This window comes from Epinephelus fuscoguttatus, linkage group LG20 (assembly GCF_011397635.1).
Source record: "Epinephelus fuscoguttatus linkage group LG20, E.fuscoguttatus.final_Chr_v1".
Classification (NCBI taxonomy): domain Eukaryota; kingdom Metazoa; phylum Chordata; class Actinopteri; order Perciformes; family Serranidae; genus Epinephelus; species Epinephelus fuscoguttatus.
Genome location: NC_064771.1, coordinates 4,079,662 through 4,096,365, shown reverse-complemented (window position 1 = coordinate 4,096,365; position 16,704 = coordinate 4,079,662). Strand labels below are relative to the sequence as shown.

The 16,704-nt window shown below is 41.3% G+C and overlaps 1 protein-coding gene across 1 annotated transcript in view; it reads left to right on the top strand.

Moving 5' to 3' along the window:
* Positions 1 to 328: 328 nt before the first annotated feature.
* The window catches only part of cavin1b (caveolae associated protein 1b), a 42,386-nt gene continuing 26,010 nt past the window's right edge, over positions 329 to 16,704 (top strand). The window contains exon 1 of the mRNA XM_049563912.1: positions 329 to 1,176. Coding sequence (XP_049419869.1) covers positions 646 to 1,176 — 531 coding nt within the window. The 5' untranslated portion in view covers positions 329 to 645. The remainder of the gene's footprint in view (positions 1,177 to 16,704) is intronic.

The following is a 16,704-nucleotide window of genomic DNA, read 5'->3' as shown; positions in this document are numbered from 1 at the left end:
AACTGAACATGCTCTGCATAGAAGGGGAAAAGGAGTGGAAAGAGGAACAGATCCTGTCTGACATTCCTCCTCCTGCTGTGCCTGAGCTTGTATACAAGCAGATCAGTGCAGCTTTGCTCTAACTATTCCAACCATGCTGATGGGACATGGGTAGACCAGAGGGGTGTGTTACTGAATCATGGAGGGGCTGGATCTACCACCTGGAGGTGGAGTCTTACTCATGTGCATGTGTGTGTATTTAGGGAGGAGATGGGGAGGAGTTTGAACAGAGAGGGAGAGTCCAGTGGAAAAAAGGGGGGTGGAGAGAAAAAAAAAAACCTGCCAGCTGTAGCTTGACTGAAGGGTTTCTCTGCCTGGTGTGGCATTCACATCCTAACGCTCATGTGGTAACATCCAGCATCGCTTGGCTTCCCCAGCACACTGGCCTGATTCCAGGGATTTGAAGTAGACAGGACAGACAGACAGAGAGACAAAGTGCATATATGCCGGAGAGAGATAAGTTAGTTCAGAAGTAGGAGGGAAAAAGAACAGAAAAGAAAAGAAAGGGAGAAGCAGGTGAGAAAGGAAGAAGTTGAAAGAGGTGTCTAGAAGAACCAGTGGTGAAGAAAGGTTGATTAGCTGACTGTACATTACAAATCCACTGACATGGCAGCCATGGAAGCACTGGAATCCACAAGTGCCCAGCTGGAGCCTCAAACCCTCACCGAGATCTCAGACGATGAGGTCAACCTCCCACCTTCAGACGACGAGGATGATGCCCTTGCCGCAGCTAAGAAGGAAATGTCCACCATGGGTACAGAGGGGGACGCCGCCGAAGACAAGGATGAGGCAGCAAAGGTGGACCAACAGGTGAATGGGGTCATGGTGCTGTCATTGCTTGACAAGATCATTGGGGCAGTGGACCAGATCCAGCAGACCCAGAGCGGGCTGGAGTCCAGACAGCAGGAGATGGAGCGTTCGGTGACCACCATTCAGGGCGAACTGACCAAACTGGCCAAGAGCCACAGCACGACGTCCAACAGCGTCAATAAGATGATGGAGAAGGTGCGGAAGGTGAGCATCAATGTCAAGACGGTGCGGGCCAACCTGGAGAAGCAAGGAGGCCAGATCAAGAAGCTGGAGAACAATGAGGCTGAGCTGCTCAAGAGACGCAACTTCAAAGTTATGATCTACCAGGTGGGAGAGTGTGTGTGTGTGTGTTTGTGTGTGTGTGTGTATAAATACCTGTAGGTAATGTGTGGTTATGGTTTGTCTGTTAAAGGTGTAAGGCTGCGTATGTAAATTATATGGAACCTAATAGGTTAAGGAATGGGTGTGGCCCACTGGTGAACAAAATTGGGCTACTGAATGTGAATGAAAGTCATGTCGGTGCTACATCACTTTCCAAAAAAAAAAAAAAAAAAAAATCCTGCGAAGATGGTTGTGTGGTAGTGGTGTCATACAAAGTTTACTGTGACTGAACGGGAAAGTGTTTGGCAAAGTTGTTTCTCAATTTGCAGAGGCACAGAGGATTTCAGGGAGTGGTTAAAGGTTACCTCAAATTGCTGCTGGCAAGTGCTCAAGTGACAGGCTGTGCTATCTCATCACTGAACCAACAATACCAAAAACACGCTGCTCCCAAAGTAATGCATTTCCCAAGAAAAGATCATATTTACCAAATATGATCACCCTAAATATTCTCTAACCCTATCTTAACCCTAAATTTCACAACCCTACATACTCCTTGACCATACCCTAACCCTGAAGTGTCTTTTATAGTATAAGCATGCCATCCACCGTGACCCCCTCCTTACAACTTCTGCCCTGTAGAAAAACCCTCTGGACTGAAAAATCATTGCCTGTGATCATAATCCAGGCAGAAATTGCATTGCCTTAAAAATGTACACACCAGTACATATTAGTGGTATACAAGATGCATATAAATTGATACACATTGATACCTATGAAAACAATTACCTGATACCTTACTCATACTTATTTATCGGAAAACACCGCTTCCAGTCTTGCTCCAGTTTGGTACGTGCCACATTTTCCACGTTTCAAACAAAGAACACAAACTCTCTTTATGACACGCAAACTTGTTTTAGTGACTTCTCATTCTTGTTCATTCTACTTCAAGCCTATACAGGCACAATTCATGATGTTCTTAAATAACTTGGGTGTCTTTGATTGTAAACTTCCCAGATGTTGCTTTACACCACCCCTGCCCCACCCTAAATCTACTGTACATTGGTTCAATACTCAGTATCCACTACAGGTGGTGTCCAGATATTTTCCTTCCATAGCACGCTATATATAGGTCTAAAGAATACAAGCTAAGTTCGCTGGCTGCCCAAATCATAAGGAATCCATTCGGAAAGTCATTTCACTCTTTCCCTTTTTTTTTGTCAAACAAAGATGGAAAATACCACAAGCACGCTCAAGGTCCTGTTTAAGGCAGAGGAGTGGTAGCAGAGAGGAAGAGACGGGAGAGGAGAGAGGAGAGCTCTTAGCAGCAGATGTTTCATTTGAAAAGACAGAGAGCAAGTTTTTTATTTGAGGGGAGTTGAGGGGAGCCTTGTTTCTTTTTTTAGCCTGTGAGGCTGCAGTGTGATGTGTAATAGCTTGCAGCTTTTTGCACAGTGGCGCGAGAACATTCAGAGTTTCCACCCTTGACTCAGACATCATGGCTTGGACCGACCACACTCTCTCTTTTTCTGTCAGTCCGTCTCCAACAGCTGGGCAGAAGTCAAATGAGAGCTCCATCTTAAGCAACCCAGACTGTCTGACTGCGAATGCTTATGAGTTAATGCTATTCTAACATGCTTACACAATACATTTGGCTTCCTTGTCCTGGCATACCAGCACAAGATCTTATACCTAATGATGTGCAGATGAGCAGTTACAGCTCTCAGCAAGAAAATGCGCTAAATGCTAATCTCCATCAACACATCTGAAGGAATTTGATGACTGAACTCTTTCCCAATCTGAAAGCCTCATAAATCAACACTTTAATTAGTATCTAATAAAGTCTTGAAGCTGAGGGTTGCAAGTTTCCATTGCAATCTACTTGAAATACCACACAGGGAAAAACAAAACGGGTTGGGATTTTGCTAGCGTTAGCCAACTGCTTGGGCCCTGTGGCAAGAGAAACTCCCCCTGCAATGCCTATCTCTGGCTCCCTCACTAACTCAAAACACTGGCTTAGTTTATGGTTGCCAACTATGACATAATGTCAGATTCATCTTCATTAAAAAAGCAAACCACAATGTGTTGTTCTGTTTTCAATCTTCTGTGCTCCTTTGTTGCACTTTAAGGGCAGATACTTTCAAAATCAGCAGTAGACAGAAAAAACTCCACCAACAAACCCCCAAACTGCAACACTGTTTATTTGGCTCCTCACGCCGTGTGTCAGCATATAAATACTTGGCCTTTGTTAGGACTCATCAGCCCTGTTGACTTATACAGTACCATGAACAATCACATCAATGCCACTCACAACACCAAAAACTTAAAGCAATATTACCTTTGCTCAGCTTTAAACAATTTGTCCAACATCATACAGAATTACATATAATCACACCAACAGGGAGGAAGCAAAGACAATGTTGTGAAACTTTTGGTCCTCACTGTTTACCATGGGACTCAGCAACATGATCAGGGTCTTCATCTTATCTCCAAAGAATATTTCACCTGCAAAATGACCATCTGTATATCAGTTACTCACCATGTGTGTTGCCTTGAATTCAAGAAGAAAAGATATTTTTGTCACATGCCTCCATGTTGAATGGAGAATACAAAAAAGGCAAACATTCTTCATAAATTAAGGTAAACTTAGACCACATGAACAACAACAAAACTATATCAAAACTTCTGTTTACAAACTCTCACTTGTGGAGTATAATTCAAGTATCATTTATGGAGTCATATGCTTGGTTACTTCCCAAACATAAACAGTAAATAAAGTGCTAGAATATAAAACACTTTGACCTTTGCCCTTACTGTAACTGAGCAAGCACGTGTTTTGATGTGTTTTAAATATTAAGGTTTCGTCACTGAGCATAAAACTGGATAAGAGTGTAAGAGTTTGTAAATGGATGTTTTGATGTAGTTTTGCTGTTGATAAATGTGGTTCCCATTTACTTCAATACATATAGAATGTTGATGCTTTTTGTATTTTCTGTTCACCCTGGAGGCATGTGAGCAAAACAAAGTTTTCTTTATTAATTTAAGGTAATATGCAATGAGTAATTAATTTACAAATAGTCATATTGCAGTTAAAGTGTCTCTTTAACATCAACACACCCAGAGCCTCCTCATGAGGACCTGAGGACCTATCAGAATATCAAACCATGGCAATGAACAAATCATACATTTCTTTATTTCTAATACAATTTTCCCACAACAGTATTTATGGATAAGTTAAAGTAGATTAAAATGGACATACTTGTGTGAAATAAAAGTACATCAAAACTTTCTTAAGTTAAGTACTTTACCCATTTTTAAAACTATTAAGCTATTTTTAAACTAATAGTTATTGGTTGAAAATCAATATGATCTGCTGAAGCACCCTTGAGCAAAATAATTAGCATTAATCAGCTGAGGTCTGAGGTCTAAAATATGCTTGTTTTCTTTGGGTTCCTCTAGCATTTTGGTAAGAGATGATACCTGTACTACCAGTGCCACTTTGAGTTTTGTCATCTGACACAGTGTATTATCACTGTTATTGGTGTTACTCATGATGATGTTGATGATATCACACAGCTACAGTTTACAGGTCATTCATATTGGATTTTCCTCCAAGCTCATAAGTTTTTTGTTTGCTTTTTGGTCAACTCTGTTGCACTCTGATAGTGTCTTACCTGAGTTAAGTTTCCATACAAGCAGAGTTACCCACCAAAGTCAAAGTGTGTCCTCCCATAGCTCTTATGGGCTTCTTCTGTGATCCCAGACTTGTTCCTCAATGGGATCAGTGTTCAGGGTCACTGGAAGCATTATATTACATTTTTACCATTAAGCAGATGTTACTATTCAGAACAATGCACAACAATAGAATTAACAGATGTATGTTCTTCCTTTTACTACCAACACTTCTGAATAGAATGGAATAGACTTTAGCCCCTTTTCCACCGCAGGAACTTTTATCAATAACCCGGAATTTTGAAAAACCTCTGCGCATTTCCACCAAAATTACCCGGGTAAAAAAAAAACTTTCCTTCAACTGTAAATTTACCCTGGAAAAAGTACCTAGTAGGGGGGTAGGACTTTTCAGATTACCAAGAATTCTTGAGGGGCGGGGCTGTGTGCTGAAGAAAACTGATCGGTGGAGCACACACATGCAGCGTTCTGCACTTCCTGGTATGGGCAGTTGCTGCAAACTTTATTTCATTTCTACAAGCTTCACTTCGTCTGTGTTTTGATTAAGAATGGGTACCGAAACCCGGTACTAAATTAGCCCCGGAGCTAAGTTATTAAAGACCCTAGTATTGATAAGCGCTAACGGTATTGGTTCATTTGTGCCGGCGCTGAACTCCTCCACATACACACACACGCCTACATGACACAGTAACTGGTGAACAGCTGAGCTGCCATGGTGGAAACAAAGTGAAGATAACTCAAAAATGACTCCAGTTGACGGCAGCTACACTCGTTACTGTAAGTGACATTAAACCTTAGTGAGTAAGAAGCCAACACTATATCAATGCATGTGTTCAGTAGCATGAACATGTAAACATGTGGAGAGTGACATTCAATATGCTCCATCCACAGTCTCTCATCCACCGACACGTTATGTCTTACACACGGACAGCATGCTAGTTCAGCTGATAGCGAATTATTCCTAAACTCAAATGACAGCTGTCTGTATGTAGACTAACGTAGTTTGACGCTTATCTTAAAATACTTTTAAACTTAGCTGCTGGCTGAGACAAACAGCCCCAACTCTCTACACCAGCATGTAACAAGCCAAGCTGGCAGAGCCAAATACAGGGCACACGCGAATCATCTACGTCATCACGCTAATTTGAATAAATTATGCGGAACTTTCAGGTGCAATGAAAACGCAAACCACACAGAGTACCAGGAATTCTTTTACCCAGGTAAACAAATTCCTGGTAATAAAAGTTCCTGGAAATGCTGGTGGAAAAGGGGCTTTTGTTGTCATTGCACAAGGAGTACAACGAAATTTACCATGCCATGAAATAGAAAATAGGCAGTAATAAATACACAACACATACACGTACACAATCATCCCATATCTATGGATATATTAAAATAATAATAATGATGATAATAACATTTAACATAGTATTGCACCAGTTGACCCATTATTGCATGTTTGATTCTCAATATAGTTCACAACACAACGGTGGGGCAGTGTTTGATCTGTTCAATTCAGTGATGGCTCTTGGATAAAAGCTGTCCTTCAGTTTAGAGGACCAAGCTTTGAGTGCCTTTGTAGTGCCTCCCAGAGGGTAACAGAGAAAACAGGTTATGACAAGAGTAGGTTTCATCTTTCAGGATGTTGTTACTTCTGTGGAGGCAGCGGGTCCTGAAGATATCCTCCTGAGAGGGCAGTGTGAGTCCAGTTATCTTTTCTGAGGTTCTTATCACCCGCTGGAAACTTTTCTGGACTGCTGGTGCCGGTTGCCACAGTAACTTCTAAAATCTGAGGATCTTCAAAGGCTTGATTTAGCTTTTGGGGTTACCAGCAATACTGGAGTTATATGGTTTTAATTCCAGCTAAATCGCCAGAAGATAATGCATTGTATGTTTCTGCAAATTACAAATGTTTCATGCATATGTGTAACTAAACTGAATAACTGAAGGAACCATAGCTGTGTTTCCACGAGGGATAGTGCCTTGAAAAGTGTTTTTTTACCAAGGTATTGCTACCTTTCCTGCCAGGATAGTGACATGAAAAGCGATTGCTTTTTACAGAGACATTGCTTCATTTCCTGCTGGGATAGTGACATGAAAAGCCATTGTTTTTTTTATAGAGACATCACTATGTTTCCTGCCAAGTTAGTAACACCAAAAGTGATTGTCTTTTCTCACTGAATCATTGCTACGTTTCTTGCAGGGATAGTGACACAACAAGCAATTGTTTTTTTTTTACTGAATCATCACTACATTTCCTGCCAGGTTAGTGACATGAAAACCAGCTGTTTTTTACCAAGACATTGCTATGTTTCCTGCCAGGATAGTGACACGAAAAGTCGGCATCGCCGCTTTTCCAGCAGAGATTGTGCTGCCAAAACCAAACATTTTAAACCAAAACATGATCTTTTCCTAACCACAACCAAGTGGTTCTTGTGCCTAAACCTAACCACATTTTAACCACAGTGCTGTTGAAACGAAATTTTCAACATATCCACTACATTAAACATACAAATGTAATGTATCCACAGTTTGCAAAAAACCTACAATGCCAACACTTACTCTGCCATTTGGGATTTTAATTCATCTGGTATTATCAAGAAAATGCACAAGAACAACTACTGAGTATATTTTCACAGCTTGGATCAACTAATTTATAGTGTTGACATTGCAATGTGAAGTCAACATCAACACTCCCATGTAAGGGTCCTTGGGTAATAATTTCATCCACTGACGGTTTGCGAGCTAATATGTGTCTATGACTCATGCAACCCAGCAACAGATACTGTTTTTTCTTATTTTTTCCAAACATTTTTTCAAAAGACTGAAATAAGTTTAGATTCAGACACCCCTGATTTATACTTGTGCTATTCATGCCCTTAGGTAAAGCTCTGCCCTGGAGCTCTGCAGATAATAAAAACACACTGTTACTGAGTGGTGTTTACCGTAGCATAGGGTCAGCTCACACAGGGAGGACACAGCACGAGGGCTTTGTAGTGGAGCATAGGGTGTTTAATCTCTGCTTTATTAGCGGCTGGTGACCACCACACTTCCCTCCACTCCCTCCTGGGCCCCATTCACAAGTGTGGTCCTGACAAGGCTCACACTGATGACATTTATCTATTTGCTCATCTTGTTTTCTTATGAAAAACAAAAGTCATCAACCTCAGACACTGTAAATATGTGTATATACATGTGGATATTTATTAAAGCTTCCTGGTAGTCTGGAAAGACTTGATATGAGTTGACTGGATATGTCTCTCCCTGGATTTAATTAAATCTCCATTGTAGGGATATAGAATTTTTGGGGACATAAGTCAGATTACATTTAATTTTATTGTGGCACAAATTACTGCAATCAGTCAAACTAATATCCGCCTAATGCAAAATCAAAGCCACCTATGGGTACTATCAACAATGCAAACAACATCCCATAATGCTACTGGTATGCTGGACTAACTCATGCTGCATGTAAATCAGTAGCAGTTCTGTCAGCACATCTAGTGGAAGTGACTGCCTCCCTGTTAACACAAGCAGCTGTCCTCTGGGAGTGTGTGCGTGTGTGTGTGTGTGTGTGTGTGTGTGTGTGTGTGTGTGTGTGTGTGTGTGTGTGTGTGTGTGTGGGTGTGTTTCCATCCGTGGGGGCGTGTGTGTCTTTGACTCATTTAAGCCTGACTATCCAGTAAGCCTGAGATTTACTCCCTTACATCTGTGTTCAGTTCCTTGACAGCTGGGGCCATATGCTGCCAGAGAACAGAGTTTACTACACTCACCAAGGTTCCAACCTGGAATGTGACAGCTCTACCCCACAATGTGTGAGTGTGAGGGAGAGAAACAAAGGGAGTACAGCAGAGTAATGAAAATGTTAGTTGTGTAAAGCTGCACAATCTCGTATATACGATTGTTAATTTGATCCATTGGTAATATTATGAATGGATCAAATTGACAAACTGAGTGCAACACATTAAAGTCTTCGAGTAAAGACTTTCTGAAAATGTGTTCTGTCATCCCACTTTGCACAGTTAATTGCACCTTCTCTATAAACCCAATCGCCAGAAAACTTGATGGCAGTGTATGTTTCTGCATTTGTACATCATTATGTAGCAGGTAAGTTGAAACTTCAAACCTTCAGCTTCGAACGCCACTGTGGTTCATGTGTGGTTATGTTTAGCCACAAAAACATCTTGATCATGGTTATGTTTTGGCTTTCAAAGCCTGTGTTTTTAGCACTACAGCCACTGGAAAAGCAGCGATGGGTTGTTAAAAAAAACAGCCACATTCTGTGGTACAGAAACCAATGGAAAAGCAGCCACCGGTCACTAAAAAGCACACAAGTTTGACAGCGCAAAAGCTACTGGAAAAGCAGCCACCGATTGCTAAAAACATTGACATTCAACAGCAGAAAAACAGCTGATGGCTAGAAAAACAGCCACCAATCAAACACAGACATTCGGCGGCACACAAGCCTCTGTAAAAAGCAGCCACCAATCACTGAAAAACATCGACATTCAGTGGCACAAAACATTGAAATAGCAGTCACCATGTTAAAAAACACTGACATTCAGCATCACAGAAGCCACTGGAAAATTCAATTCAATAGAACTTTGTTTATCCCCAAGGAAATTCTTGAATCCTGAAGAAAGTTCTCGGTGCCGAAGGAAAAGTGGCCAATGATTGCTACAAAACATAGATGTTCAACTGTGCAAAAGCCACTGGAAAATGGCTACTAGTTGTTAAAGAACAACCTGTGTTGTTGTTTGTTGGCCTCAAACAGTGGTCGGCAGTGTAGAAGCTGTGTTGTCAAGGTGTTGCACCATCCACCGTCCACCCCATACACCATCCCCTCCACCTCCCACTGACAAGTCAGCTCATACTATGTCACTTTTGAAACACTGATATGGTATATATGAAACATACAAATGTATCCATGCAGATGCATACAATGCCAACATTTTCTGGTGATTTAGGGTTTAGGGAAAGTGAGCATGAAGACTGTCTACATGCCTGTTGTTCCTGAACATGTGTGAGAGGATGCCACCTATAGTAGAGACTGTTGGCTGAGAAAAATACATACTGTGCAGTGAGAATATGTGACCTGTTGACCTGAGGAGCTTCTTCCATCACTGTAAGGAGGGTGGAATAATATATGTGGGCAAGTAAGAACAAAAGATGAACTAGAGATTTCCATCCACTTTGTACAGGGAGTGGATGGGTGTGTTGCGATGAAGAGCAGGGGCCATATTTAGACAGCTGATTCATAGCACAGGCATCCCCAGCTCTCTGTCCTAACCTCCTCCTGCCTCCTCCTCCTCCTCCTCAGTCACCGCCCTGTTCCTCCCTCTCTCACTCATCCATCCACCAGGATAATTCACTCCACATCGTGTCTTCCCCACCCCCACCCTGCCCTACACACCATCCCTGCTCCCTTACCACTATTCCTTTATTTTACTCTCTCCTCTCATTTGATTCTTTTGATTTTTACATCTGCTTATTTTAGAGTTCATTAGATCCGTCCTCTTGATTAATCAGGTCATCAAACTGAGATAAGATGCATATTTCAAAGGAGCTCTACAATGAAATATATTCGGACATCACCATGTTCATGATAAGTTATTCTGACATGCTACATATACTGATTAGATTTTGGTAGTCAAAGGTCAAGGTCACTTTGACCTCATCTGTCTCATTCTTGTGAATGTGTTATCTCAAGAACACTTAAGCGGCCTTCACACGATAAGAACAACGCGCTTCGCTCACCACCAGGTGTGGCACAAAGGTCAGAGGTAAACTTGGTCAAAGTTCAAATAATTTCAACTCTGAGTGCAGCGCTCGGGTGGAAAATCCAAGCGGTGCGCAACGCCAAGGGTAGCGGTGCCACTTTGTCAGCCGTTGCCACCCTCTCCATAGACAAACAATGGGACAGCCAGCACAAAGCGGTTTTACAGCTGATCATGTGTAGAGGCCTTTAGGCTGAAGGGAGTTTCTTTAAATTTGGCACACATGTCTACTTGGACTCAACAATGAACTGAGTAGAATTTGCTGGTCTAAGGTCAAGATGACTGTGACCTCATCTGTTTCATTCTCATGCACGCAATATCTCAAGAACACCTCGAAGGAATTTCCTCAAATTTAGCACAAATGTCCACTCCAACACAGTGATAAACTCTTTACAATTTAGTGGTCAAAGGTCAAGGTCACTCTGACCTCACAAAAGATGTTATTGGCCAAAAATCAAGAATTCATACACTAATTACAACAAAATTTAACAGAAATGTCCAATAGGATAAAATGATGAAATAATGACATTATTAAAGGGTCAAAGGTCAGTTTCACTTTGACATCGTAACATTCTGCAAAAACACTTTTCTGGCCAATATTCAACGTAATATTTCAGGACTAGGAGGGGAGACATTTGCTCATATATTGAACTGGTGACATCTTGGGTGTCCACCTTGAAACTGTGCTGATTGTATAGATCTTCTGTGCTGCTGGAGGGAGGTTGTGTGTGAAGTATCCATGTTTTCACAGACATGGATATAAACTATAACTTCAACTTGCCCGGCCTGCAGAAGCATACAACTGCAGGCCGGTAATTGTAGTTATACTTAATTTGGTAGTTATTAGTTATACAACAGGAAATCCTTGTTGACTTTGCACTGGCATTGTTCTTGTGTTGCCAGTACAATATTTTAACACATTTCCTGCCTACCACCACCACATAATGCACTCTTAAGAGTTCATGTCCATTTCACAAGGAATTAATTTTTTCAGTTCTCCTTTGTGGTTGGACTGAAAGCCAGCAAAATGGCTTAAACATAAATATTAATCTGTCTTTTTTTGCCCTTTGTACCACAGTTTCTTTCTTCCATCCACTTCTCATGACATACAAAGGAATCAAAATCTCTAACATCTCACAAACAATCTGTCAGAATAGAATTCTCTCATCCTTCTATTTTCCACATAAACCACCCAAATCACTCCCTACATTTCGATCAATAGCACCTTATCAAACTGCCTCTTTATTTTACTGTGATGACAGCTTCATCCAACTGATTTATTAATGAGGTATTCTGAATGTTTCGCCCTTGAAAGAACCAGATCCCCAACACTGTAAAGTACACATTTTACCAACAGCCTGGGAGCATTGAGACTCCCAGTAACAAACTGCATGTAAATTAATCAAGAGTGAAGCCATTCTTCTCACACAGGTCGATCCAGGTCCATATATGGACATGTGAGGCAGATATGTTCCCAGCTTAGTTTAGAGGCCAGATTGTGTGTAACATTGTTTCAGCTGGGAGCAGTGCTTTTTGGTGGAGTGTTTTTGGCTTTGGTTCAGTAGGTAGGGGAGGTGTTAATGTCAGGCAAGATTGTCAGAATACTGACGAGAGCTTGTGGACAAAATGAGGAGGCAGAATAAAGACTGGGAGAGAGGATAAAGGAGACAGAGAGAGGATAACAGAGGGCTTATGGAGACAGAGAGAGAGAAAGAGAAGGGGAGAACCATCTAAAAATAGCAACTATCACATACTTGTTTGATTGTGAGAAGGAAAGGGCCTTTAGGAGATTGTGTTCCTGTTTGGTTTGGAAGATCAGAGGCCAGGCCTAGACAAGCAGTGTTGACATACAGGCTACAACATCAACTTGTTTGTTTATTCATGACGTTCAGACATTTGTCATCCGGTCATGGAGACTGGGGCGTGTTATGCTAGTAGAAGCTAATGTAGTCTTGAGCTTCTAGCCTGTCCAGTGGGCCAGAGAGGTCTGGTAAGGACATCTCACTCCACACCCTCAGATTTTTTTTCATTTTCTTCAAACTTGTGGTCTTCAGACTGTATATAATGATGGACGATGCGTCTCCACTTACCCCCAGTGAAGCTGAAATATACTGGATAAAGCTACTGCCATCTTGCTCTGGTGACGTCATTTGGAGACTGCACAGTGTCAAGTTTCCCACCTGTACACCTGTTCAACCAACTGCGAGCAGAGCCACTGAATGCGAGCCCACTGGCTCACACAGTTGTCAGTCATGTTAACCAATTAACTAATAACTCATTAAAACCAAGCTTATCAGAAAAACAAACACTTGAACACACAACAGCACGATAAAACTGCCATAAATGACAGAAACCATCTTTTGGAAAAATTTATTTGATGTGTATTTTGAGTTTTTAGGCCCATGTCCCATCAACTAACATGGAGAGGGCATGCTTTAAGACCTATGCTGCAGCCAGCCACCACGGGGTGATCCAGATGTTTCGGCTTCACCTTTGGGGAGCTGTCATGTAGCCCATCTTTAGTTACAGTGACATCACCTGAGGACATTTATCAGACTTCTATTTTTTTTTTTTTTTTTTTACATATCTAGTACTCCCCCATCCAACTTTATTTTTCCTAAATGGTAAAGGCATGACCCATCTGACTTTGCCTTATTTGCCTCTGACTGGCATGCTCTGACTCTTATCCTAACTTTTACCAATTATACTCCTCATGCCTAAATCTAACCAATCCAGCTAATGAAGGCAATGGGTAGCCAGTTGGGGGAAAGTAGGTTGGGTAGTGCCTTCACCATCCAAGGAAAAGAAAATTTGCCTCCCGAGCCTCTGTTAACACACTTTGACATGTACAATACCTGAAGTTCATTTTTAAACCCATGTGGCATAGGTTGCAGTTCCTCTAATAGCCACTAGATGCTGGCTCCAAAAAAATAGCATATGTTTACTTGACAGATAGGTACATTAGACCGTAAAGAAAACTCCTGCAGCCCCTGTGAGGCAGGGATGCACACTGCAATATGATGCATTTTCAGAGCCATTATTGGTGTAGAATAAAACTAAAACTAAAAATAATCTTTGCTGGTCCAACGTTTTCTTTGTTATATATGTTATTTAAGGAAGTTAAGAAGAGGGAAATAGTGAGGTCCACGACAATGATACAGGCCTACCTGGTTGGACAGACAATGATGGACAGGAAGAATAGGTTACATTACAGGCGAGAGAGACACTGGTGTAGTGTTAGCATCAGATGAGAAAGAGACAACCTCTGCAGCTTCACTGTCGGGTAAAGGAGAGCCCAGTGTGCCTCCAACAGCTTTGACAGTGGTTGTGACACTTTATAGTTTGTGTTTGTTTTGTTTGCATATGTAATATTTTGCCTTTTATTTGGAACGTCAGTGACACAAGTTGAACCTGTTGTCACCTTCATCACCGACGTGGAGGACACTGGTGACTGCAAGGCCAAGACACTCAGTGAGGATCCTTTTGAGGCTTTATGGTGGTGGAGGGAGCATGCTAAAATGTTTCTTAACCTGGCAGTGATTGAATGTTTTTGCCATTCCAGCATCAAGTGCAGCCAGTGAAAGAGACTTTTCCTCTGCTGGATTTATATGATTTGGATTTAAATAGCGCTTTAGGGGGTTCAAACTGGGGTGCCTCATGGTTTGGGAATGTAACTGTCACTTCAAAGCTGATTATTCCCTGATAGATGATGACCCACCCAACATTTTCAGGTAGCCAGTGGGATGTTTATGTCACCCGCTGGACGAAAGACTACTACTGAGTTATTGTATCTTAGAGCCCTGACACCAACACCAGTCCACTTATGTCAAAATATTTCTTATTGTTATTTTGCCGCAAGGGGATTCTTACTCTATCTCCCTGGATACCTCTCCCTCTTCCACACAGGCACTACAATTAACAAGTTAGTGTAGAAACAAGGTCATGATCCCTCACCTGCTTCCCAGTGCTCCCTCCTGCAAACACTGCCAGCTGTGTTTGACAGAGCACAGGTAGCCCTGTTTGGGTTGTCTAATCCCGAGTTTCAGATAGTCGGAGATGCCTCTCATTGAAAAGCCCTTTTCTTCTAAACAAACACATACTCGCCTTTGTGTGGTTTGTCCATGTAAATTTGTCTCTTGCTGTTGCACCAAACCAGAGTTGGCTCATTACTGTCCCTTATGACCTTAAGCAATGAGACGATTCCAACCGACAATCCACACAAAGGTGAGATTTATGCTTAAGCATAAGTGACTAAGTCATTTCCCAGAGTGCTCATGAAATCTCCAAAGCTTTCACACAGGGCTAGGGCAGGGAATGTGTGTGTATGTGTGTGTCATTGTGTTTATTCATTAAAATTTCCAATAGTGTTCTTTTTTGCAAATGAAAGAAAGAAAAAATAATAATGAAAAATTATTCAATCAAAACTGGATAGGAGGAAAAAGTATTGTGGTTTTTACTATTTGGTTACATAATCAATGCATTGATCTCACAATAGAAACATTCATTTAACACTGAAGGACCACAAGTGATGCAGTACATAGCAATGACAAAGGGAACGTTTCACAAACAGTACTGCTGTTAGAGTCAAGAATCTCTGCAAGAGACAGAAACATGTACAGAAACTTGAGAGAGTCATTCTGGTAAAAAAAAATCCCTGTAAATGACTGTATAAAATAATGGATGTAGTCATTGTGACGTTGTCAGTTGGTTAGTGGACTTTGTTTTTGAACCCTCGTGTTTGGCATTTTGGCAGTCGCAATGTTGTATCTTTGGAGCCAAAAGTGACCATATTTGGATGTGAGGATGGAGATAACCCTAATGCTACCTGCTAGCTTAGTTAGCTAGGTGCATTTGAACCTACAGTATGGTTAATTGTGATAATGCTAATATTGATGCTAACTGTTGCAAAAAAACAGCCCTAAACCATTAAAACAGAATGCATTTACTGAAAAACTGAACATCCGTCTCCTTAGGGCTCATGCATGCTCAACGTTAGTGATGGAGATGGAGATGAACAGAGCCCTCTGCCCGTACTCTGCATTCATTTGGTCCATATATGTTTTCTGAAAGCTTACAAATACACTTGTAATGGAGCAGTACCACCTGGTACTGTGGAGACAGTGTAGCAAAGTTTAAGCAAGATATAACCAGAGATGCCGCTGTCTACAACGCTGCCTCTGTTAATAGGTACAATTTTGTGACCTCCTCCACCGTCACCTTGGCTGTATCTATGCCATCATAAAGTATGCATGGTAGTATGAGGGTATTGACATTTACAATGTTTGAAATGGGTGTATCTATTTTTGTACCTAAAGGGGGTGTAAATGAGCCTTTAGAGGGTCTTTAGGTAAAACCAAACAGTAAACTAGACTTTTTTTAGGCGACCAACATGTTAACATGTATATTTTTTGGGCTTGTTATCATGGGGGTCTGTAGGGAATGTCTTGGAGCCGACCTCAAGTGGCCTCTAGAGGAATTGCAGTTGTTACTTTGCCAGGCACCATTTTCAGCCCTTGAAGTTGCCACATAAACGCACTTCTGTCCTCCAAGTCCTGTTTGGATTCAACACATGCATTGCATGCAACTGTATAAATCTTGCATTTCAAATAATTCGCCCATCTCATGAGCTAGTTTACACATGAGGCTGTGGATTCCCCCTGCACAGTAATAATTCATTCAAAAAAGGGAACAGTCAGTCACTTCAAGACACTTCAAAGTTTCAGCCCCACTGCACTACTTTGACATCGCCACATATCCAACATCTTGTTTAATACTTATCTGTTGAAAAATACCATTAAAATTAGTCAGCTGTGGTGAAATGCATGACAAATGTGTTCTAACACTGCTCACTTGACATCAATAAAGAAATAATCTTTCAGATCCTTGTCTTACCCCAAGTCTTTTTTTCTTTTTTAATTTACTTCTGAGTAGAAGCTTTTCCACATGAGTCAGACGTTGATGACTCATAGTCAAAAGCTGTGGTTATTGAAAACATTACTTTGTTTGCTCATATGATCCACTCTGTCATATGATTCCAGCTTTGAATCCTCTCATGGCTAGTTAACATCAC